The sequence below is a fragment of the Ranitomeya variabilis genome, chromosome 1 (genome assembly GCF_051348905.1).
Source record: "Ranitomeya variabilis isolate aRanVar5 chromosome 1, aRanVar5.hap1, whole genome shotgun sequence".
Taxonomy (NCBI): Eukaryota; Metazoa; Chordata; class Amphibia; order Anura; family Dendrobatidae; genus Ranitomeya; species Ranitomeya variabilis.
The window spans coordinates 790,909,394-790,927,810 of record NC_135232.1 but is presented as its reverse complement, the minus strand read 5'-3'; the positions used below and the strand labels follow the sequence as shown (position 1 = coordinate 790,927,810).

Sequence of the window (18,417 nt, the reverse complement as noted above, 5' to 3'; positions counted from 1 at the left end):
TATAGCAGGTTCAGAGATTTTTGGAAGGGAAACACCTTGTAAAAAGGAGTTCAGGGAGTTCAAGGGGGTGTCTTGAGAGGAGGAGTACAATTTTTGATAATATTCATAAAAGACTTTATAGATAACCTCTGGATGAGCTGATATGCGTCCAGAGTTATCCCTGATGGAGGGGATAGAGTTTAAAAACTCTCTTGCGCGTAGCTGGCGCGCTAACATTTTGGAAGGCTTGTTTGCCTGCTTGTAAAAGGAGGCTCTAGTCCAGGCGAGGGCTTTCTCTGTTTTAACAGTGAGCAGTGATTTCAGCTGTTTTTTAACATCTGAGATTTGTTTTATTAGATAGCGAGATGTCGAAAGCTGATTAGCCTGTTCTAGCTTGAACAGTTTGGTTTCCATTCTATTTTGGAGGGCTGATCTGTTTTTTTTTCGGGTGGAAGCTATCTTGATTATAGAGCCAGTTATGAATTTTTTATGGGCCATCCAGATGTTACCAGGGGAGGAGTCATTAGTTACATTAGTTTGAAAGAAAAGTTTAAGATCTTCTTTGAGTTGAGAGGATATAGTGGGATCTGTAAGCAAAGATTCATTTAAGCGCCACTTAAAAAGGCCAGACGTGGTAATATCAAATTTAAAGACCGACAGAACAGAATCATGATCTGACCAAGCTGATGGGACATGTCGTGAGTATAAGGCTGATGTTAGAGTGTTTGCAGTCGTTAACTGTAAGTCAATGCGAGAGTACGATTTGTGTACCGGTGAGTAGAACGTGAAGCCCCTTGCCTGCCCGTTAATCTCCCGCCAGACATCCACCAATCTGTTCTCCCTCATCAAATGCAAAATTTGTTTCCTATCTCTCTTGGAAACATCAGACCTCCGTACTGCACTACTGTCCTGGGTTGGATCAAGGACCATGTTGAAATCTCCACACCATATCAGGTGGTGGTATGAGATTTGAGAAAGCTTTGATAGAATTAATTTAAAAACCCGGACCTGGGAGGTAGCGGGGAGATAACTATTAATAATACAGATTTTTTTACCCTGAAGGGTTCCCTGTAGTATTAGAAACCTTCCTTCTGGATCTGAGTATGAGTCAGTCAAGTGGAAGGGGAAGGAGTTTTTTAGTAATATAGCAACGCCTCTGGTTTTTCTGTCCCAAGAGGCAAGGAAATAGCGGGAATAGCTCGAGTCAAAAAATTTAGGTGAGGAAGAAGAGGAGAAATGGGTTTCTTGTAAACACAAGATATCTGGCTTGTGTTTATGGTAATCTATGAATGCTCTCCTCCGTTTAATGGGAGAGTTAAGACCCTTTACGTTGTGAGAAATAACCCTACACATTAGTAAAGATACAAGTAATGCTTACAAACTCAGACACTCGACTAGTCCTGCCAGATCTCCACCGTTGGAAGCTGCGAAGCGAACGACATGGGGTAAGTCTACAAGAAAACAAAGGGAGAGAGACAAAACAAGGGAAAACAAACACATATAACATTAATAGAACAATAGTGTGAGTTCTAGCCTCACGAAATATGGAGATCCGGAATACCATATTAAAAGTAAACCGGGGATCACCAAAATAGGGCAACATGTAGTAAACCCGAGGCCGCACCCGTTATGATTACAAGCCCAGCCAAGGAGGGGAGGGGGATGGAGAAAAGGGAGGAAGGAAAAAAAAAAAAAAAAAAAAAAGGGGGGGGGGGAGGGGAAAGGAGAGGGGGGAGGGGAAGAGAGGGAAGAGGAAAGGAAAAGGAGGGGGGGGGAGGGGGAAGGAAGGAGGGGGGGGAAGGAAGGGGGAGAGAAGAAGGGGGGGGGGGAGAGAAGGAGGGGGAAGGAGGGGGGGGAGAAGGAGGGGGAGGATGGGAAATCTAGTATAAAAATAATAAATAAGTGAAATAGAAAGAATAAACTGGTGCGGGCATATTCAGAAAAGTTCGAAATCGGGAAAAATATAGATCAGTCTAATGATCATTAACAGACAACTGTAAATAATTCAATGTAGTCAACCGGTGGAGTCAATGTAAAGCCACGTCTTAGGAATTAAACCCAAAAAATCCAGGAAACAGTCAAGTGATTCGTGAACGTTGGCTTCTGGTCGCAGGAACCTGCTGCCATTCTTTAGCTGGTCTGGGTCTTCTTTGCGGAAGTGGAGGCAGAACATCAGGAAGCGGAATTCCAGCTTGCTCTAGCACCTTTTTGCCTTCATCCAGTGTACGACAAATATGCTGCTCATTCTTATGTGTAAAAGATAAAGAGAATGGGAATCCCCAGCGGTATTTCACTTGCACTGACTGTAATGCCATGGTGATTGGTTTAAGGGCTCTCCTGCGAAACAACGTGGCTGGCGCTATGTCCGCAAACAATTTCACAGAGTCTGGAAGTCCAGGAAGTGTAGATAAAGATCTCGCAGCATTAAGAATTAAATCTCTAGATTCTTCATATTGCATTTTGAGGATCACGTCTCTGGGAATGTCTGCGGAACGTGTTCTGCCTAGTGCCCTGTGGATTCTTGTGACATGTAATGAGGACGGATCTGCCTGCGGCAGGAGCGCAATAAATAGGGTAGTGACTGTCTCTTTTAATGTCACATAGGATTCTGGTAAGCCACGCACTCTAATATTACCTCTTCTAGACCTGTTCTCTAGGTCCTCACTTCTCAGCTCTAGGTCCATGATGCGGTCAGCATGAAGTGTGAGGGTCTCTTGGTCTTCACTAAGGGCCTCTGCAGTGGCCTCCATTTTCTCCTCCAAACATACTGTGCGCTGGGAAATATCTTGCAGCTGGGTGGAGACTGCATTCATGGCTGCAGAGAGTTCTGTGCGGAAGGTCTCCTGGAGTGATTTGGTGAGTGCTGCAGTTGAGATAACAGCGTCCCCTCCATTATTCAGATCCTCATCGTCTGCCCCTTCAGTGAGCTGCAGCGCCGGGGTGTGAGAGAGAGTGAGGACAGGCGCGGCGGCCATTTTACCTGCACCGCCGCCCGCCAAGAGTTCTAATATCGGGCGACTTGCCGGCTGTCCTGCGCCACCTTTCCTGGGCATTGCGGACCTCGGCGCTCTCGGAGGTGAGGAGAAGCGAACCGCCGTGAAAAGAACCCGATTCCGGCGTCCAAAAGGGGGGAAATCAAGCCTCGGGATGCGGAGCTCAGCCGAGCACTTCCTGCTCCATTAGAGTCCGCGCATGCGCCCTCAGCCATGTATGTTTAACCCCTTTCTACCAGCTGACGGAATAGTACGTTAGCTGGCAAGTGCCCTGCTTTGAGGTGGGCTCCAGCGGTGAGCCCACCTCAAAGCCGCGACATGTCAGCTGTTTTGTACAGCTAACATGTGCGCGCAATGAGCGCGAGTGGAATCGCGATCCGCCCGCGCCCATTAACTAGTTAAATGCCGCTGTCAAGCGCTGACAGCGGCATTTAACTAGCGCTCCCGGCCGCGCGGCCGGAAATTCTCGCACCGCTGACCCCCGTCACATGATCAGGGTCATCGGTGCAATGCCATAACAACCAGAGGTCTCTTTGAGACCTCTATGGTTGTTGATGGCCGATTGCTTTGAGCGCCACCCTGTGGTCGGCGTTCAAAGCAACCCTGCATTTCTGCTACATAGAGGTGATCTGTGCTTCACCTCTATGTAGCAGAGGCGATCGAGTTGTGCATGCTTCTAGCCTCCTATGGGAGGCTATTGAAGCATGCCAAAATAAAAAAAAAAAAGTGCTTAAAAATATAAAAAAATATATAAAAGTTCAAATCACCCCCCTTTCGACCCAATCAAAATAAAACAATAAAAAAAAAATCAAACCTACACATATTTGGTATTGCCGCGTTCAGAATCGCCCGATCTATCAATAAAAACAAAGGATTAACCTGATCACTAAATGGCGTAGCGAGAAAAAAAATCAACGCCAAAATTATGTTTTTTTTGGTCACCGCGACATTGTATTAAAATGCAATAACAGGCGATCAAAAGAACGTATCTACACCAAAATGGTATCATTACAAACGCCAGCTCGGCACACAAAAAATAAGCCCTCGGCCGACCCCAGATCACGAAAATTGGAGACGCTACAAGTATCGGAAAATGGCGCAATTTTTTTTTTTTTTTTTTTAAGCAAACTTTGGATTTTTTTTTACCACTTAGATAAAAGAGAACCTAGACATGTTTGGTGTCCATGAACTCGTAATGACCTGGAGAATCATAATGGCAGGTCAGTTTTAGCATTTAGTGAACCTAGCAAAAAAGCCAAACTAAAAACAAGTGTGAGATTGCACTTTTTTTGCAATTTCATCGCACTTGGAATTTTTTTCCCGTTTTCTGTTACACAGCATGGTAAAACCAATGGTATCGTTCAAAAGTACATCTCGTCCCACAAAAAATAAGCCCTCACATGGCCATATTGACGGAAAAATTAAAAAGTTATGGCTCTGGGAAGGAGGGGAGCGAAAAACGAAAAAAGCTCCGGGGGTGAAGGGGTTAAGCACAGTTGGCTAGATGTGGAAATCCTATTTTGAGCTGGTTCTAATGTTTAGCTTAAACTTTTATGTAGTGACGAATGACCAGCTTTTATAGTGGCCAGGCAACACCGTAAACTGTACATTTAATGTCTGTAGGATATCAATATAGATGACACCCAAAAAGAGGGGGATGGCTTTGCAGGTGGTGGCCGCCACAGACTGTTCCTCTCACCTTAAGGTACCTTCACACGAAGCGACGCTGCAGCGATAGCGACAACGATGCCGATCGCTGCAGCGTCGCTGTTTGATCGCTGGGGAGCTGTCACACAGACCGCTCTCCAGCGACCAACGATGCCGAGGTCCCCGGGTAACCAGGGTAAACATCGGGTTGCTAAGCGCAGGGCCGCGCTTAGTAACCCGATGTTTACCCTGGTTACCAGCGTAAAAGTAAAAAAAACAAACCGTACATACTCACCTGCGCGTCCCCCAGCGTCTGCTTCCTGACACTGACTGAGCTCCAGCCCTAACAGCACAGCGGTGACGTCACCGCTGTGCTTTCACTTTCACTTTAGGGCCGGCGCTCAGTAAGTGTCAGGAAGCAGACGCTGGGGGACGCGCAGGTGAGTATGTACTGTTTGTTTTTTTTACTTTTACGCTGGTAACCAGGGTAAACATCGGGTTACTAAGCGCGGCCCTGCGCTTAGCAACCCGATGTTTACCCTGGTTACCAGTGTAAAACATCGCTGGTATCGTTGCTTTTGCTTTCAAACACAACGATACATGGCGATCGGACGACCAAATAAAGTTCTGGACTTTATTCAGCGACCAGCGACATCACAGCAGGATCCTGATCGCTGCTGCGTGTCAAACTAAACGATATTGCTAGCGAGGACGCTGCAACGTCACGGATCGCTAGCGATATCGTTACAAAGTCGTTTCGTGTGAAGGTACCTTTATTCTTCTTGACTGTTTCTTCTCAAGTTTTGCATTTTTGCATGTGTCCTTGACACTACTTCCAGCATGAGATGATACATGCAGCCCGTTTAACCCCTTCATGACCCAGCCTATTTTGACCCTAATGACCTGGCCATTTTTTTGCAATTCTGACCAGTGTCCCTTTATGAAGTAATAACTCAGGAACGCTTCAACGGATCGTAGCGATCTGAGATGGTTTTTTGTCACATATTGGGCTTCATGTTAGTGGTAAATTTAAGTCAATAATATTTGTGTTTATTTGTGAAAAAAATGGAAATTTGGCGAAAATTTAGAAAATTTTGTAATTTTCAAATTTTGAATTTTTATTCTGTTAAACCAGAGAGTTATGTGACACAAAATAGTTAATAAATAACATTACCCACATGTCTACTTTACATCAGCACAATTTTGGAACCAAATTTTTTTTTTTGCTAGGAAGTTCTAAGGGTTAAAATTTGACCAGCGATTTCTCATTTTTACAACAAAATTTACAAAACAATTTTTTTTTAGGGACCACCTCACATCTTAAGTCAGTTTGAGGGTTCTATATGGCTGAAAATACCCAAAAGTGACACCATTCTAAAAACTGCACCCCTCAAGGTGCTCAAAACCACATTCAAGAAGTTTATTAACTCTTCAGGTGCTTCACAGCAGCAGAAGCAACATGGACGGAAAAAATGAACATTTAACTTTTTAGTCACAAAAATCATATTTTAGCAACAATTGTTTTATTTTCCCAAGGGTAAAAGGAGAAACTGGACCCCAAAAGTTGTTGTCCAATTTGTCTTGAGTACGCCAATACCCCATATGTAGGGGGGGAACCACTGTTTGGGCGCACGACAGGGCTCGGAGGGGAAGGAGCGCCATTTGACTTTTTGAATGAAAAATTGGCTCCAATCTTTAGCGGACACCATGTCGCGTTTGGAGAGCCCCTGTGTGCCTAAACATTGGAGGTCCCCCACAAGTGACCCCATTTTGGAAACTAGACCCCCCAAGGAACTAATCTAGATGTGTGGTGAGCACTTTGAACCCCCAAGTGCTTCACAGGAGTTAATAAATGCAGAGCCGTGAAAATAAAAAAACATTATTTTTTTCCTCAAAAATGATTTTTTATTTTCACAAGGGTAACAGAAGAAATTGGACCCCAAAAGTTGTTGTCCAGTTTGTCCTGAGTATGCTGATACCCCGTATGTGGGGGAGGGAAACCACTGTTTGGGCACACGTCAGGGCTCGGAAGGGAAGTAGTGACGTTTTGGAATGCAGACTTTGATGGAATGGTCTGCAGGCGTCACATTGCATTTGCAGAGCCCCTGATGTGCCTAAACAGTAGAAACCCCCCACAAGTGACCACATTTTGGAAACTAGACCCCCCAAGGAACTTATCTAGATGTGTGGTGAGCACTTTGAACCCCCAAGTGCTTCTCAGAAGTTTATCACGCAGAGCTGTGAAAATAAAAAATCATCAAAAAAAATGATTTTTTTTAGCCCGCAATTTTAAATTTTCCCAAGGGTAACAGGAGAAATTGGTCCCCAATAGTTGTTGTCCAGTTTGTCCTGAGTACACTGCTAACCCATATGTGGGGGTAAACCACAGAGAGGGAGCACCATTTGACTTTTTGAATGCAAGATTGGCTGGAATCAATGGTGGCGCCATGTCACGTTTGGCCATGTCACCCCCTGATGTGCCTAAACAGTGGAAAGCCCTCAGTTCCAACACTAACCCCAACACACCCCTAACCCTAATCCCAACTCTAACCATAACCCTAATCACAACCCTAACCCCAACACACCCCTAATCCTAACCACAACCCTAACCCCAACAGACCCCTAAACCTAATCCCAACCATAACCACAAGCCTAACCCTAACCCCAACACACCCCTAACCCTAATCTTAACCCTAATTCCAACCCTAACCCTAAGGCTATGAGCCTATGTTGCGGATTCGTGTGCGGATTTTTCCGCACCGTTTTTGAAAAATCCGCAGGTAAAACGCACTGCAGACTTACCGCAGATTTCCAATGTTTTTTGTCCGGATTTCACCTGCGGATTCGTATTGAGGAACAGGTGTAAAACGCTGTGGATTCCGCTCAAAGAATTGACATGCTGCGGAAAATACAGCGCAGCGTTTCCGCGCGGTATTTTCCGCACCATGGGCACAGCGGATTTGGTTTTCCATAGGTTTACATGGTACTGTAAACGTGATAGAAAACTGCTACGAATCCGCAGCGGCCAAACCGCAGCCAAACTCGCACCGTGTGCACATAGCCTAATTCCAACCCTAGCCCTAATTCTAACCCTGATTCCAACCCTAACCCTAGTGGAAAAATAAAAATATTTTCTTTATTTCATTATTTTCCCTACCTATGGGGGTGATAAAGGGGGGGGGTTATTTACTATTTTTATTATTTTGATCACTGTGATAGGTTCTATCACAGTGATCAAAATGTACCTGGAATGAATGAATGAATGAATGAATGAATGAAATCTGCTGGCCGGCAGATTTTGGATGGCGGCGCCCATGGAGGAAGACGGAAGGACACCGGGAGGGACACCGGTACTCGGGAGGTACAGGGGGCGTTGAGATCGGACGGCAGGGGAGAGGAGGGCAGCGGAGGACAGGACGGAGGGGAGGAAAGACTGACGGTGGCGGGAGATCGCCGCCGTCAGTCGGTGGCGGGGGCAGATCTCGGTCTCCAGCCATGGCCGATGATATTGCAACATCAGCCATGGCTGGATTGTAATATTTCACCAAGTTTCATTGGTGAAATATTACTATTGCTCTGATTGAAAGTGAAAGTCACTTTCAACAGCCAATCGTAGCCACGAGGGGGGGGGATTGATGGGGGCTTCCCCACTTCCCCCCTGGGCTCAAGTACAGCTCCTCCTGTTCTGCAGTGCGGGTGAAATTTCAGTTAACCCTTTCACCTGATCTGCAGGAACGCGATCATTCTGTGACACAGCATGTGTCACAGGTCGGATTGGCACCGACTTTCATGATGTATACGCTGTGTCACAGGTCGGGAAGGGGTTAAACTGCTAAGGTAGTCCAACTCCTCAAAGATGGCACCTCCATGCCTACCATCGCAAGAAGATTTTCTTCTCTGTGTCTCCCAACAGAGTCTCAAGAGCATGGAGCAGATACCAGGACATGGGCTTTAATACCAGTAGAGCTGTACAGGACCATAGAAGGGCATCAGGATCAGTCCCTTCTCCTTTATGTCTGCAAAAACAGAAGGAATGTTGCCAGAGCCATGCAATATGACCTCCAGCAGTCTTCTGGTGTGCATATATCTGACCAAACTACCAAACTTTCAGAAACCAGACTCCACAAGGATAGCATGAGGCATGTCCTAGAGTGGGACCAGTGCTCACAGCCCAGCACAATATTTTGATTAGCATTTGCCAGCAGCAGAATTGGCAGGACTACCATTGGCACACCACTTGGAGAGATGCACCTGCAGTGCATGTTGGATAGTATGGTTGCCATCACTTCTGTACCAAGCCCAGAGAGTATAGTGTACGAGTCCAATACATTAAAATGAAAGGGAATCTGTAAGTAAAATCAACCCTTCGAAGTCGTCTATATGGGCAAACAGGTCATTAAAAATTGAATACGACGATAACTTGATATCAGCGATCCGCTGTCTTATTCCAGAGAAATCCACATTTTCTTAATATGTAAATGAGCTGTTAAGATCTATGGGCAGGACAAGATCTTCCCTAGAATCTGCCTCCAGAGATCATTATAAATGAAAGGAGGAGTTATCAGTGTGAGACATGTAATGAATGTATATGACCTACAGTACATGCCCATATAGACAGTTGAGGAGGGTTGATCCTAGTGGCAGATTGCCTTTAAGCCCATAGACAATACTATGCTGGCATGGCATGGGTGCTGAGGCAACTGCACATCTCCAGCATACAGAAGTGTGTATCTGTGCCTGATGTCAGGTGGGGCGGGAAATGTAGCAACACAAATCAATCTGTAGCACTATAAAAAGTTTCACTGTAGCCTGTGTGTTTATTCAGATGTAACAACCATGTTGCCCTTTTTTCTGCACCTATCGTGAACCACAACCTTGCAGCAAAATGCCGATTCTTAACCTTATTGTATAAAAGATGTTCTGCACTGGCCGCAACAATAAATGGTGACGTGACCCCCACATCTGAATTTCCCGATCTCCAGTCTCTACAGCCCCAACACATCAGGATTTCCTCAGTATGGAATTATCAAGACATCGGAAACTGCAATACTAAGGAAAGCCTGAAAACAAGATCTGTTGGCCACAAGCACTGGAATTTAGGAAACTCTGCTCTAGGCTAATGTATCCAATCACATTACCAGAGGCAATTAACATGAGTAAAAATATATATATTTTTACTGTTTCACAAGTGTCCACATCCTCAAAATAGCCTGCATGTGTTAGATCTTAAGAGTAAAAGACTTCTCACAGTTTCCATGTAGTTAATCAGTTGTAGTACAGAATTCCCCCAGCTATGGAGGACAGCTTCCCTACAGCAGTTTCCAGAGTGGCCCTAATCCTTATACTGGAGTTGTAGGGTTTGATGACCTGTTGTCACTTCACAATGGTAGCACATTTGACCAAAATGACCTAGCAGATTAGAAACGTCACTAACTTATTTGGCAAAGATGGCGTCATGCGACACTGCCATTCTTAGTCAGTGGGATCTATACTACTACTAATGTATGGCTATGGAGATTCATAATTTTATTCTTCAGTTTATATGTTAGGTGTGTTTGAATCCTCACATCCAAACTCAAAATTTAGAAGTGTTTCCAGTAACTTTTGGCCATATTGTGTGTGTGTGTATGTGGCAGATGGTATGTTTTTCCTTAGCACAAAATGACTGTTCAAACTAAGTGGTAGGAAAAGAAATGACCAGCACATCCACACTAGTGTGTACAGGTGCCAACTAAAAAAATGTAACTACAAGAAAACATAGACTTGCACCCTGAATTGCTAAGAATAACAACGTAAGAATATTGAAATAGCATTACTGCCATAGAAAATAAAAAAACACTACATTATGTAATTCTGGAATATTGGAAAAATAGTTATATTTTGTTGGCACCTGTACACCCTAGTCTGGGTGTGCTGATCATTTTTTTCTATCAGTAGCAAAACTTTTGGACATGCACTCCTACTCCCATCAGCCTCAGGTGGTTTTAAGTAACTAGCTGGTTCCTTCCTGCCCCATAAATTGTAGGTTTCTTGTCCAGGAGAGGTGTCTTATCAGGACAGGGTCCCAACAATGAAGGACGCCGTGACGTTGGCTGTTGGGCGCATATATATTGGCCCATCTATGCACGAAGTACCTTCCTTTTTACTTTAATTTTTCATAGTAATATTGCAGTTTTATTTTTCAATATTCCATATGTACATAATGTAGCATTTTCCCTTCTTCTGTGGCAGCAATGCAGTTCCAATACTGTAAAGTTACCATTCTTAGAATTTCAGGGTGCAACTTTATCATTCTTATGTTCAAACTAAGCCCGCCGCTGGTGCTTCATGGTGGCCAATCGTTTAAATACACCTTCCCGCCTGCTGCTTGTTCATTTATTGCCACCCCTTCTTTGATTGACAGCTCTGGCTTCATAGAGCCAGCAAAGGGTGCAGATGGATGGAAGCCAACAGGTGGGACGGTGCAGATAAATTATTGGCACAGAGCGCCTGTACTTGGTTTCAACAGTCATTCTGTGCTGAGAGAATCCCTTTAAATGGACTCAGTCAGCACAGAATGACTGTTCAAACCAAGTACAGGTACTCGGTGCACCCTTGGCTTGGCCAAACATTTAAGTGTGCCAGAGGAAGGCCAACATAGATGGAAAACCAGTAGATAGGAAGATGCTCTGAAATGTTTGGCCACGCCATGGTTCACCGAGCGCCGGTACTGGGTTTGAACAGTCGTTCTGTGTCAAGAGTCCCTTTATCGTAATAAACGTAGTAGCATATTCTGTCTACAGTTCTTGGTTATGCACTGCATAGTATTTTATAAGATGACTCTTTAGCCTTTTATTAATATCTAACTTTTGTTTTAACTGTTAGTTGCGCTGTTATTCATCTCAAGGAAGACGAGGATTCCTCGCAAGCCTTCTTAATGACATCAAGCAGGAGCTTTCAAAAAACAAAGAAATGAAAGAAAATATAAAGAAGTTTAGAGAAGAAGCTAAGAAATTTGAGGAGTCTGATGCTCTACAACAAGCTCGCAGGAAATTTGTATGTTTTCCGTGTATGCTGCCCAGTTGCTTCTATTCCTTAATGCTTCTCTTCTTGCACGTTTTCTAGGGTTTATCGAGCATTCCCTATATTTTAGACATGAACCCACAATACACTATATCACGTTGAAATGTTCTTGATTTATAAAAGTAGGGTTCTTAGGAATTTCTTTCTTTTCCCTCGAGTTTTTATTTATTTTTTCTCTTCCCTCTGCTACCCATAAGCCATTGTAATGCTTCTGAGTATGTGTTGTCCTGGACAGGCAATCCTCATAATATAAAAGATACAAGAAAGCATTAACCCCTTCACCCCCGGAGCTTTTTCCGTGTTTTCGTTTTTCGCTCCCCTCCTTCCCAGAGCCATAACTTTTTTTATTTTTCCGTCAATATGGCCATGTGAGGGCTTATTTTTTGCGGGACGAGATGTACTTTTGAACGATACCATTGGTTTTACCATGCCGTGTAACAGCAAAACGGGAAAAAAATCCAAGTGTGATGAAATTGCAAAAAAGTGCAATCTCACACTTGTCTTTTGTTTGGCTTTTTTGCTGGGTTCACCAAATACTAAAACTAACCTGCCATTATGATTCTCCAGGTCATTACGAGTTCATAGACACCTATCATGTCTAGGTTATTTTTTATCTAAGTGGTGAAAAAAAATTCCAAAGTTTGCTTAAAAAAAAATAAATAAATTGCGCGATTTTCCGATACCCGTAGCATCTCCAATTTTCGTGATCTGGGGTCAGGTGAGGGCTTATTTTTTGCGTGCCGAGCTGGTGTTTTTAATGATACCATTTTGGTGTATAAACATAAGGCTGAATGACCTCGGGAAGATCAAAACACCCAACACCGCGGAGACACCATCACGTGTTTCTCAACGCAGTGATCCAGAACACTGCCCCCATCCCTTATGGGAAATATGCAAATGCATGTAGAAAAGCCGCAGAGACACCATCACGTGTTTCTCAACGCAAGCAATGAATAGCCAGGTTTTTCACCGGGAAGGAACAACCACAGGAAGGGCAGCATCCAATAAAGGAAAACCACCTATGCCAAAACATGGTATCCATCCACAGACAGCTGTTTTGGGGTATTTGCCCCTCATCAGTGTGGAGTAGGAAACTGGCTACTAGGAGCAGGGAGCAGTGCCTAGTGAAAAGGACTATAAACATAAGGATGAATGACCTCGGAAAAAGCATGCATTTGCATATTTCCCATAAGGGATGGGGGCAGTGTTCTGGATCACTGCGTTGAGAAACACGTGATGGTGTCTCCGCGGTGTTGGATGTTTTGATCTCCCCGAGGTCATTCATCCTTATGTTTATAGTCCTTTTAACTAGGCACTGCTCCTAATAGCCAGTTTCCCACTCCACACTGATGAGGGGCAAATACCCCGAAACAGCTGTCTGTGGATGGATACCATGTTTTGGCATAGGTGGTTTTCCTTTATTGGATGCTGCCCTTCCCGTGGTTGTTCCTTCCCGGTGAAAGACCTGGCTATTCATTGCTTGCGTTGAGAAACACGTGATGGTGTCTCTGCGGCTTTTCTACAACCATTTTGGTGTAGATACGTTCTTTTGATCGCCCCCGTAATTACATTTTAATGCAATGTCGCGGCGACAAAAAAAACGTAATTTTGGTGTTTTGATTTTTTTTCTTGCTACGCCATTTAGCGGTCAGGTTAATCCTTTGTTTTTATTGATAGATAAAATAGATCACCGCCGGAGCCCACCTCAAAGCAGAGGATCTGCCAGCTAACGTACTATTCCGTCAGCTGGCAGAAAGGGGTTAAAATGTTTTCAATTTTTTTTTTTTCTCTTTTTTTTCATCATAATATTTACTCCTGATTCTTCTTATCCACATTTATTAAAATACTCTATTTTGTTAGCCAATAACCAGTTATTAAAGATATGAAATAGACTTTTACTTTAGCATTGTCAGTCACTGTGTTTAATCATTTTTATCATCCTAAAGGTAATTTAAAAATTACTTGCATTGGTTCCTGAAAATTTGTGAACCCGTTAGTTTTTCATATTTCTGCATAAATTTGCCTTAAAAGTACATCCGATTTTCACAAAAGTAAAAAAAAGTACGGTAAATGGAGAAACAAGTCAAACAAATGAGTCAAAAATGTTGGCCATTGTCATTTTTTATTGAGGAAAATGATCCACTATCATGTCTGTGAGTGGACAAAAGTACGTGAATCTTTGGTTGCAGTATTTTGGCATTAACCCTTGTGAAGCAAAAACTGCTTCTAGACTTTACTTAGTTGCATCTAGACTTTTAAATTGTTGATTTGTCCTACACATTGGCTTTGAGGAATTTTAGCTCTTTACTCCCTACAAAACAGCTTCAACTCTGTTGCGTTCATTAGTTTTCCCCCATCTGCTCACTTCAGGTCCTTCCATAACATTTCTATTATGATTAAGGTCAGAACTTTGACTTGGTCATTCTAAAACTTTAATTCTTTTTTTTAACCATAATTTTGAAGTCTTAACTTCTGTACTTTGGGTTGTTGTCTTGCTGCGTTCTCCATTTTCTCTTGAAATTTAGCTCATTGTGGAATGTCCTGATATTTTCTTTTAGAATTTGCTCATAAAATTCATAATTCATTGTTCCATCAATGGTGGTAATCCACCCTAGCACGAATACAGCAAAGCAAGCCAAAACAACGATAATACGACCACCTTGTTTCACAGATGGTTTGAGATTTTCATACTCCATTGCAATGTTCTTCTATCCCCAAGCACAACGTTTCTCATCTAAACCAAAAAGCTCTATTTTGGGCATTTGCATCAATAAAGCATTGTTTCAATAGGTTTCTGGCTTGTCCTAGTGATCTTTAGCAAACTGCATATGGGCAGCAATGTTCTTTTGAGGAGTGTTGGCAGGGGGTGAGTGGCTTTCTTGCAATTCTGCCATACTTACCAATGTTGTTCAGTGTCCTCCTGATTATAGACTCATTAACATTAGCTAATGTGAGAGAGGCCTTTAGTTGCTTAGATGTTACCATTGGTTTCTTTGTGACCTCTCTGGCTATTATATGCGTGATCTTTGCCGGTCGACCGTTCCTGGCAAGGATAACTATTGTCTTGAAATTATACACTGTGGATTGGTGTAGTCTAAACTCTTTAGAGATGGTTTGGTAACCTTTTCCAGCCTAAAGAGCATCATTAACTCATTGCCTACAGTCTCAGAATTCTCTTTTTTTCATGCCATGATACACTTCCTCAAATGTGTTGTGACGATCAACCCCACTTAAGTGAAATACTATTTGCCCGTTTGTTAACTATCGTGTGTGTAAGTGTTATAAAGGCAGCAACATACTCACCGGTTTGCATCTTTTCCCAGTTTCAGTGGCTCTCTAGTGCACTCCAGCACCACGTGACCGCATCTCTGTACTGCCAGATCGCTGTGTGATGCGGCGGTTACTCTCTGTGTAAGTCTTGATCAAGGCTCTTCAGGTGCTCCCTCAATGAAAAATGACAAAATCTACTAATTTTGAGCCATTTTTTTTTTTTTTTGATCTGCATAAGTTTTAGGTTAACATTCTGCAGAAATCAGGAAAATTCTGAAGGGTTCGCAGACTTTCAGGCACCACTGTACAAGAGGCCTTGGTCTATTAATAGGGAGCACTCTTACATTGTAGTTATTTCAAATTTTTTTTTTCCTTTAATTTATACTTGGCTTTAAAAAAAGCCTACAAGTCTGAAAGTATTCAGGTTTTTGGTTCTTTATTTAAAATTAATCTAGATTAAATATACTGTAGCTAGGTAATGGCAGTGAATACTAATAAAAAAATGCAATGATCAGGGCGGTGGAGTCGGTAAGACAAACCTCAGACTCCAATTTCCCTGACTCCGACTCCACAGCACTGGTCACTATTGAGCCTGTACATAAAGTGCAGCACAGATTTATCTGCACTAAAAGCCGAGACCCTTAGATCAGGAACAGAACAGACATTTATAGGACATAGTATAACTTTCACAAATTCTTATGAGAAAAGAAAAGAAAATTTAGAGCAAATCATGCATTGCATTACTGTACCCAATTTATTATATATTTTCTGAGTTGGTCCATTTTATACCGACTCCACAGCTCTGGCAGTAATGCAAAGAAAATAAATCTCCTCCAATGCTTTTTTTTTTTTTTTTTTAAACTACAGAAAACAATTGAATCTGAAACTATGAAAACTTCTGGGGTGTTCAAGAAAAGGTTTGAAGAAATAACAGACACTGTCAAAGAGGTAAGATTTGACTTCTGTACTGAATACATTAACCTAGGCAGGAAGAGGATAGCTTAACATGTTAAAGGGAATCTGTTACCCCAAAAGTCATATATGAGCTAAGGCCACTGGCATCAGGGGCTTATCTACAGCATTCTGTAATGCTGTAGATAAGCCCCCGATGTAACCTCAAAGGTAAGAAAATCAAGTTATATTACCCACCCAGGGGCGGTCCGGTCCGATGGGCGTCGCGGTTCGGGTCCGACGCCTCCTATCTTCATACGATGACGTCCTCTTCTTGTCTTCCTGCCGTGGCTCTGGTGCAGGCGTACTTTGTCTGCCCTGTTGAGCAAAGTACTGCAGTGCGCAGGCGCCGGGGAAGGTCAGAGAGGCCCAGCACCTGCTCACTGCAGTACTTTGCTCTGCCCTCAACAGGGAAGACAAAGTACACCTGTGCAGGAGCCGCGGAAAGAAGACAAGAAGAGGACGTGATCGTATGAAGATGGGTGGGGCCGGACCTGACCACGACGCCCATAGTACCGGGACCGCAGCGGGACCGCCCCCGGGGTGAGTATAATATAACCTGTTTTTCTTACCTTTCAGGTTACATCGGGGGGGGGCTTATCTACAGCATTACAGAATGCTGTAGATAAGCCCCTGATGCCAGTGGCCTTATCTCATACGATTCCTTATCTCATACCCCCCCAGGCGTTTTTAACTAAAAGAGCCACCTTGTGCAGCAGTAATGCTGCATTCTGACAAGGTGGCTCTTTCAGTTATTGGTGCTGTAACTGCCGAAATAATCAGTTTTGTAATTTGTCCTAAATACCTTTCTTCAGTCCTGGATGCCGGCCTTTCCCCCCTGCTGCAGACGCCACACAGCCATCACTCACATCTTCTTGGCGCCGGACGCCGCCTCCTCGCTGCTGTTTTGAAATGAGCCGGCGCCTGCGCTCTTTTCTCCTGCCTGGTGCAGGCGCAGTGAGCGCTGCCCGTCCTCATATGCAGTCCAGCTGACTGCGCCTGTGCGGCCGCCCTGCCTGTGATTCCCAGCCCCGCAGTGTCTTCTGATTTATTCACACTGCGGGGTTGGTATTCACAGGCAGGGCGCATCCTAAAAAGATGGATACCACCGGAGAACATGCCAAACTGAGTACGAAGTGCCTCCATCTGCCTCATGGTGGGTGGTTCTGTCGGGGAATTTTGTCTGAATCGCATTTTTGAGGGATTTACAGAGAAATCCTGACGCAAATGCTCAGCGTAGAACACAAGAATGTGAGCAGCCTTATTCTGGAAGCGATCGAAAAATGTTATGTACCTCAAAATGCTACCAATAAAAACGCTAACTCATCACACACAAAACCATCGCTCACTCAGGTTCATCATCTGTCACTGGAAATATAGGGGCTCCCACATTACCGGTGTACAAAGACTATGGAAAATGGAAAAGTGACATGGCTCCCGCCCCAGCAAATAAAATCCAGTAAATTCTAGTCTCCTAAATCCAAATGTCTCCCTCTCTCTGAGCCCCACTGGGCCTAAACCACAGTAAGCAGGCACACGGTGTAGTGGGGAGAGCCCAATTAACAATTTTACGGGCTGCATGTAGCCAGAAGCACAAGCTGGGGACAGTGAAAGGGGGCTATACACTTTATGGGGGGCACAATGTATGGGCGCTAAACTGGCATATTTGCAATTCTCCAGAAAAAAAAAAAACCACGCGCGGATGTTACAAAATAGTCTCTGCAACTGTAGATGAATTCATTGAGAGGTGCAATTCCTATATTGTGGTCACTTTTCTGCTGTTCTGGCACCTTCGAGGCTCCGGAAATGTCACCCGCAAATTATTATAGCAACATCTATGTTCCAAAAGCAAAATAGCGCTCCTTCCTTCTCAACCCTAACGTGTGACCAAACAGTAGTTTAGGAACGAAATATGGGACATCACCACATTTAAGAGAAATTGTGCAATAAAAGTGTGGGGTCTAGTTTCACCAATTAACCCTTGTGTAACTGACAAACTTTGCAGCAAACAAAAAAAAATTATTATTTTTCCACTAAAATGTTATATTTCCGTGACCCAATGTTATAAAATTCTGCAAGGCACCTATGTGTTCAAAATAATCACTACTCTCCAGATGAAATCCTTAAGTAGTGAAGTTTCCAATATGGGGTCACTTGTGGGGTTCTGCTGATCTGGCACCTCACATGCTTAGCTAATGGCACCCACAATCTGCATTCTAAAAGTCAAGCAGCGCTCCTTCCCATCTGATCCCTGCCATGTGCTCAAACGTTAGTGTACAACCACATATGGGGTACTGCCAAGTTCAGTAAACTTGGATAACAAATTATGGGGTCCATTTTCTCATATTACTTTTTGTAAAACAGTATTTTAGTGGAAAAAATTTAATTTTGTTTTCACGTCTACATTTTAAAAAGTTCTATGAAGCACCTTTTGGGTTCAACATGCTTAACATCCCTAGATTTATTCCTTGCTGGTCTAGTTTCCAAAATGGGGTCCCTTGTGGGGGGTTTCTGC

General features: G+C 43.5%; 1 protein-coding gene across 1 annotated transcript in view; it reads left to right on the top strand.

Annotated features, from left to right (window-relative positions):
• TIMM44 (translocase of inner mitochondrial membrane 44) overlaps positions 1-18,417 on the top strand; it is a 102,441-nt gene that overhangs the window by 16,245 nt on the left and 67,779 nt on the right. The window contains exons 3-4 of the mRNA XM_077273093.1: positions 11,484-11,654; positions 15,819-15,899. Of these exons, the coding sequence (XP_077129208.1) occupies positions 11,484-11,654; positions 15,819-15,899 (252 nt within the window). The remainder of the gene's footprint in view (positions 1-11,483; positions 11,655-15,818; positions 15,900-18,417) is intronic.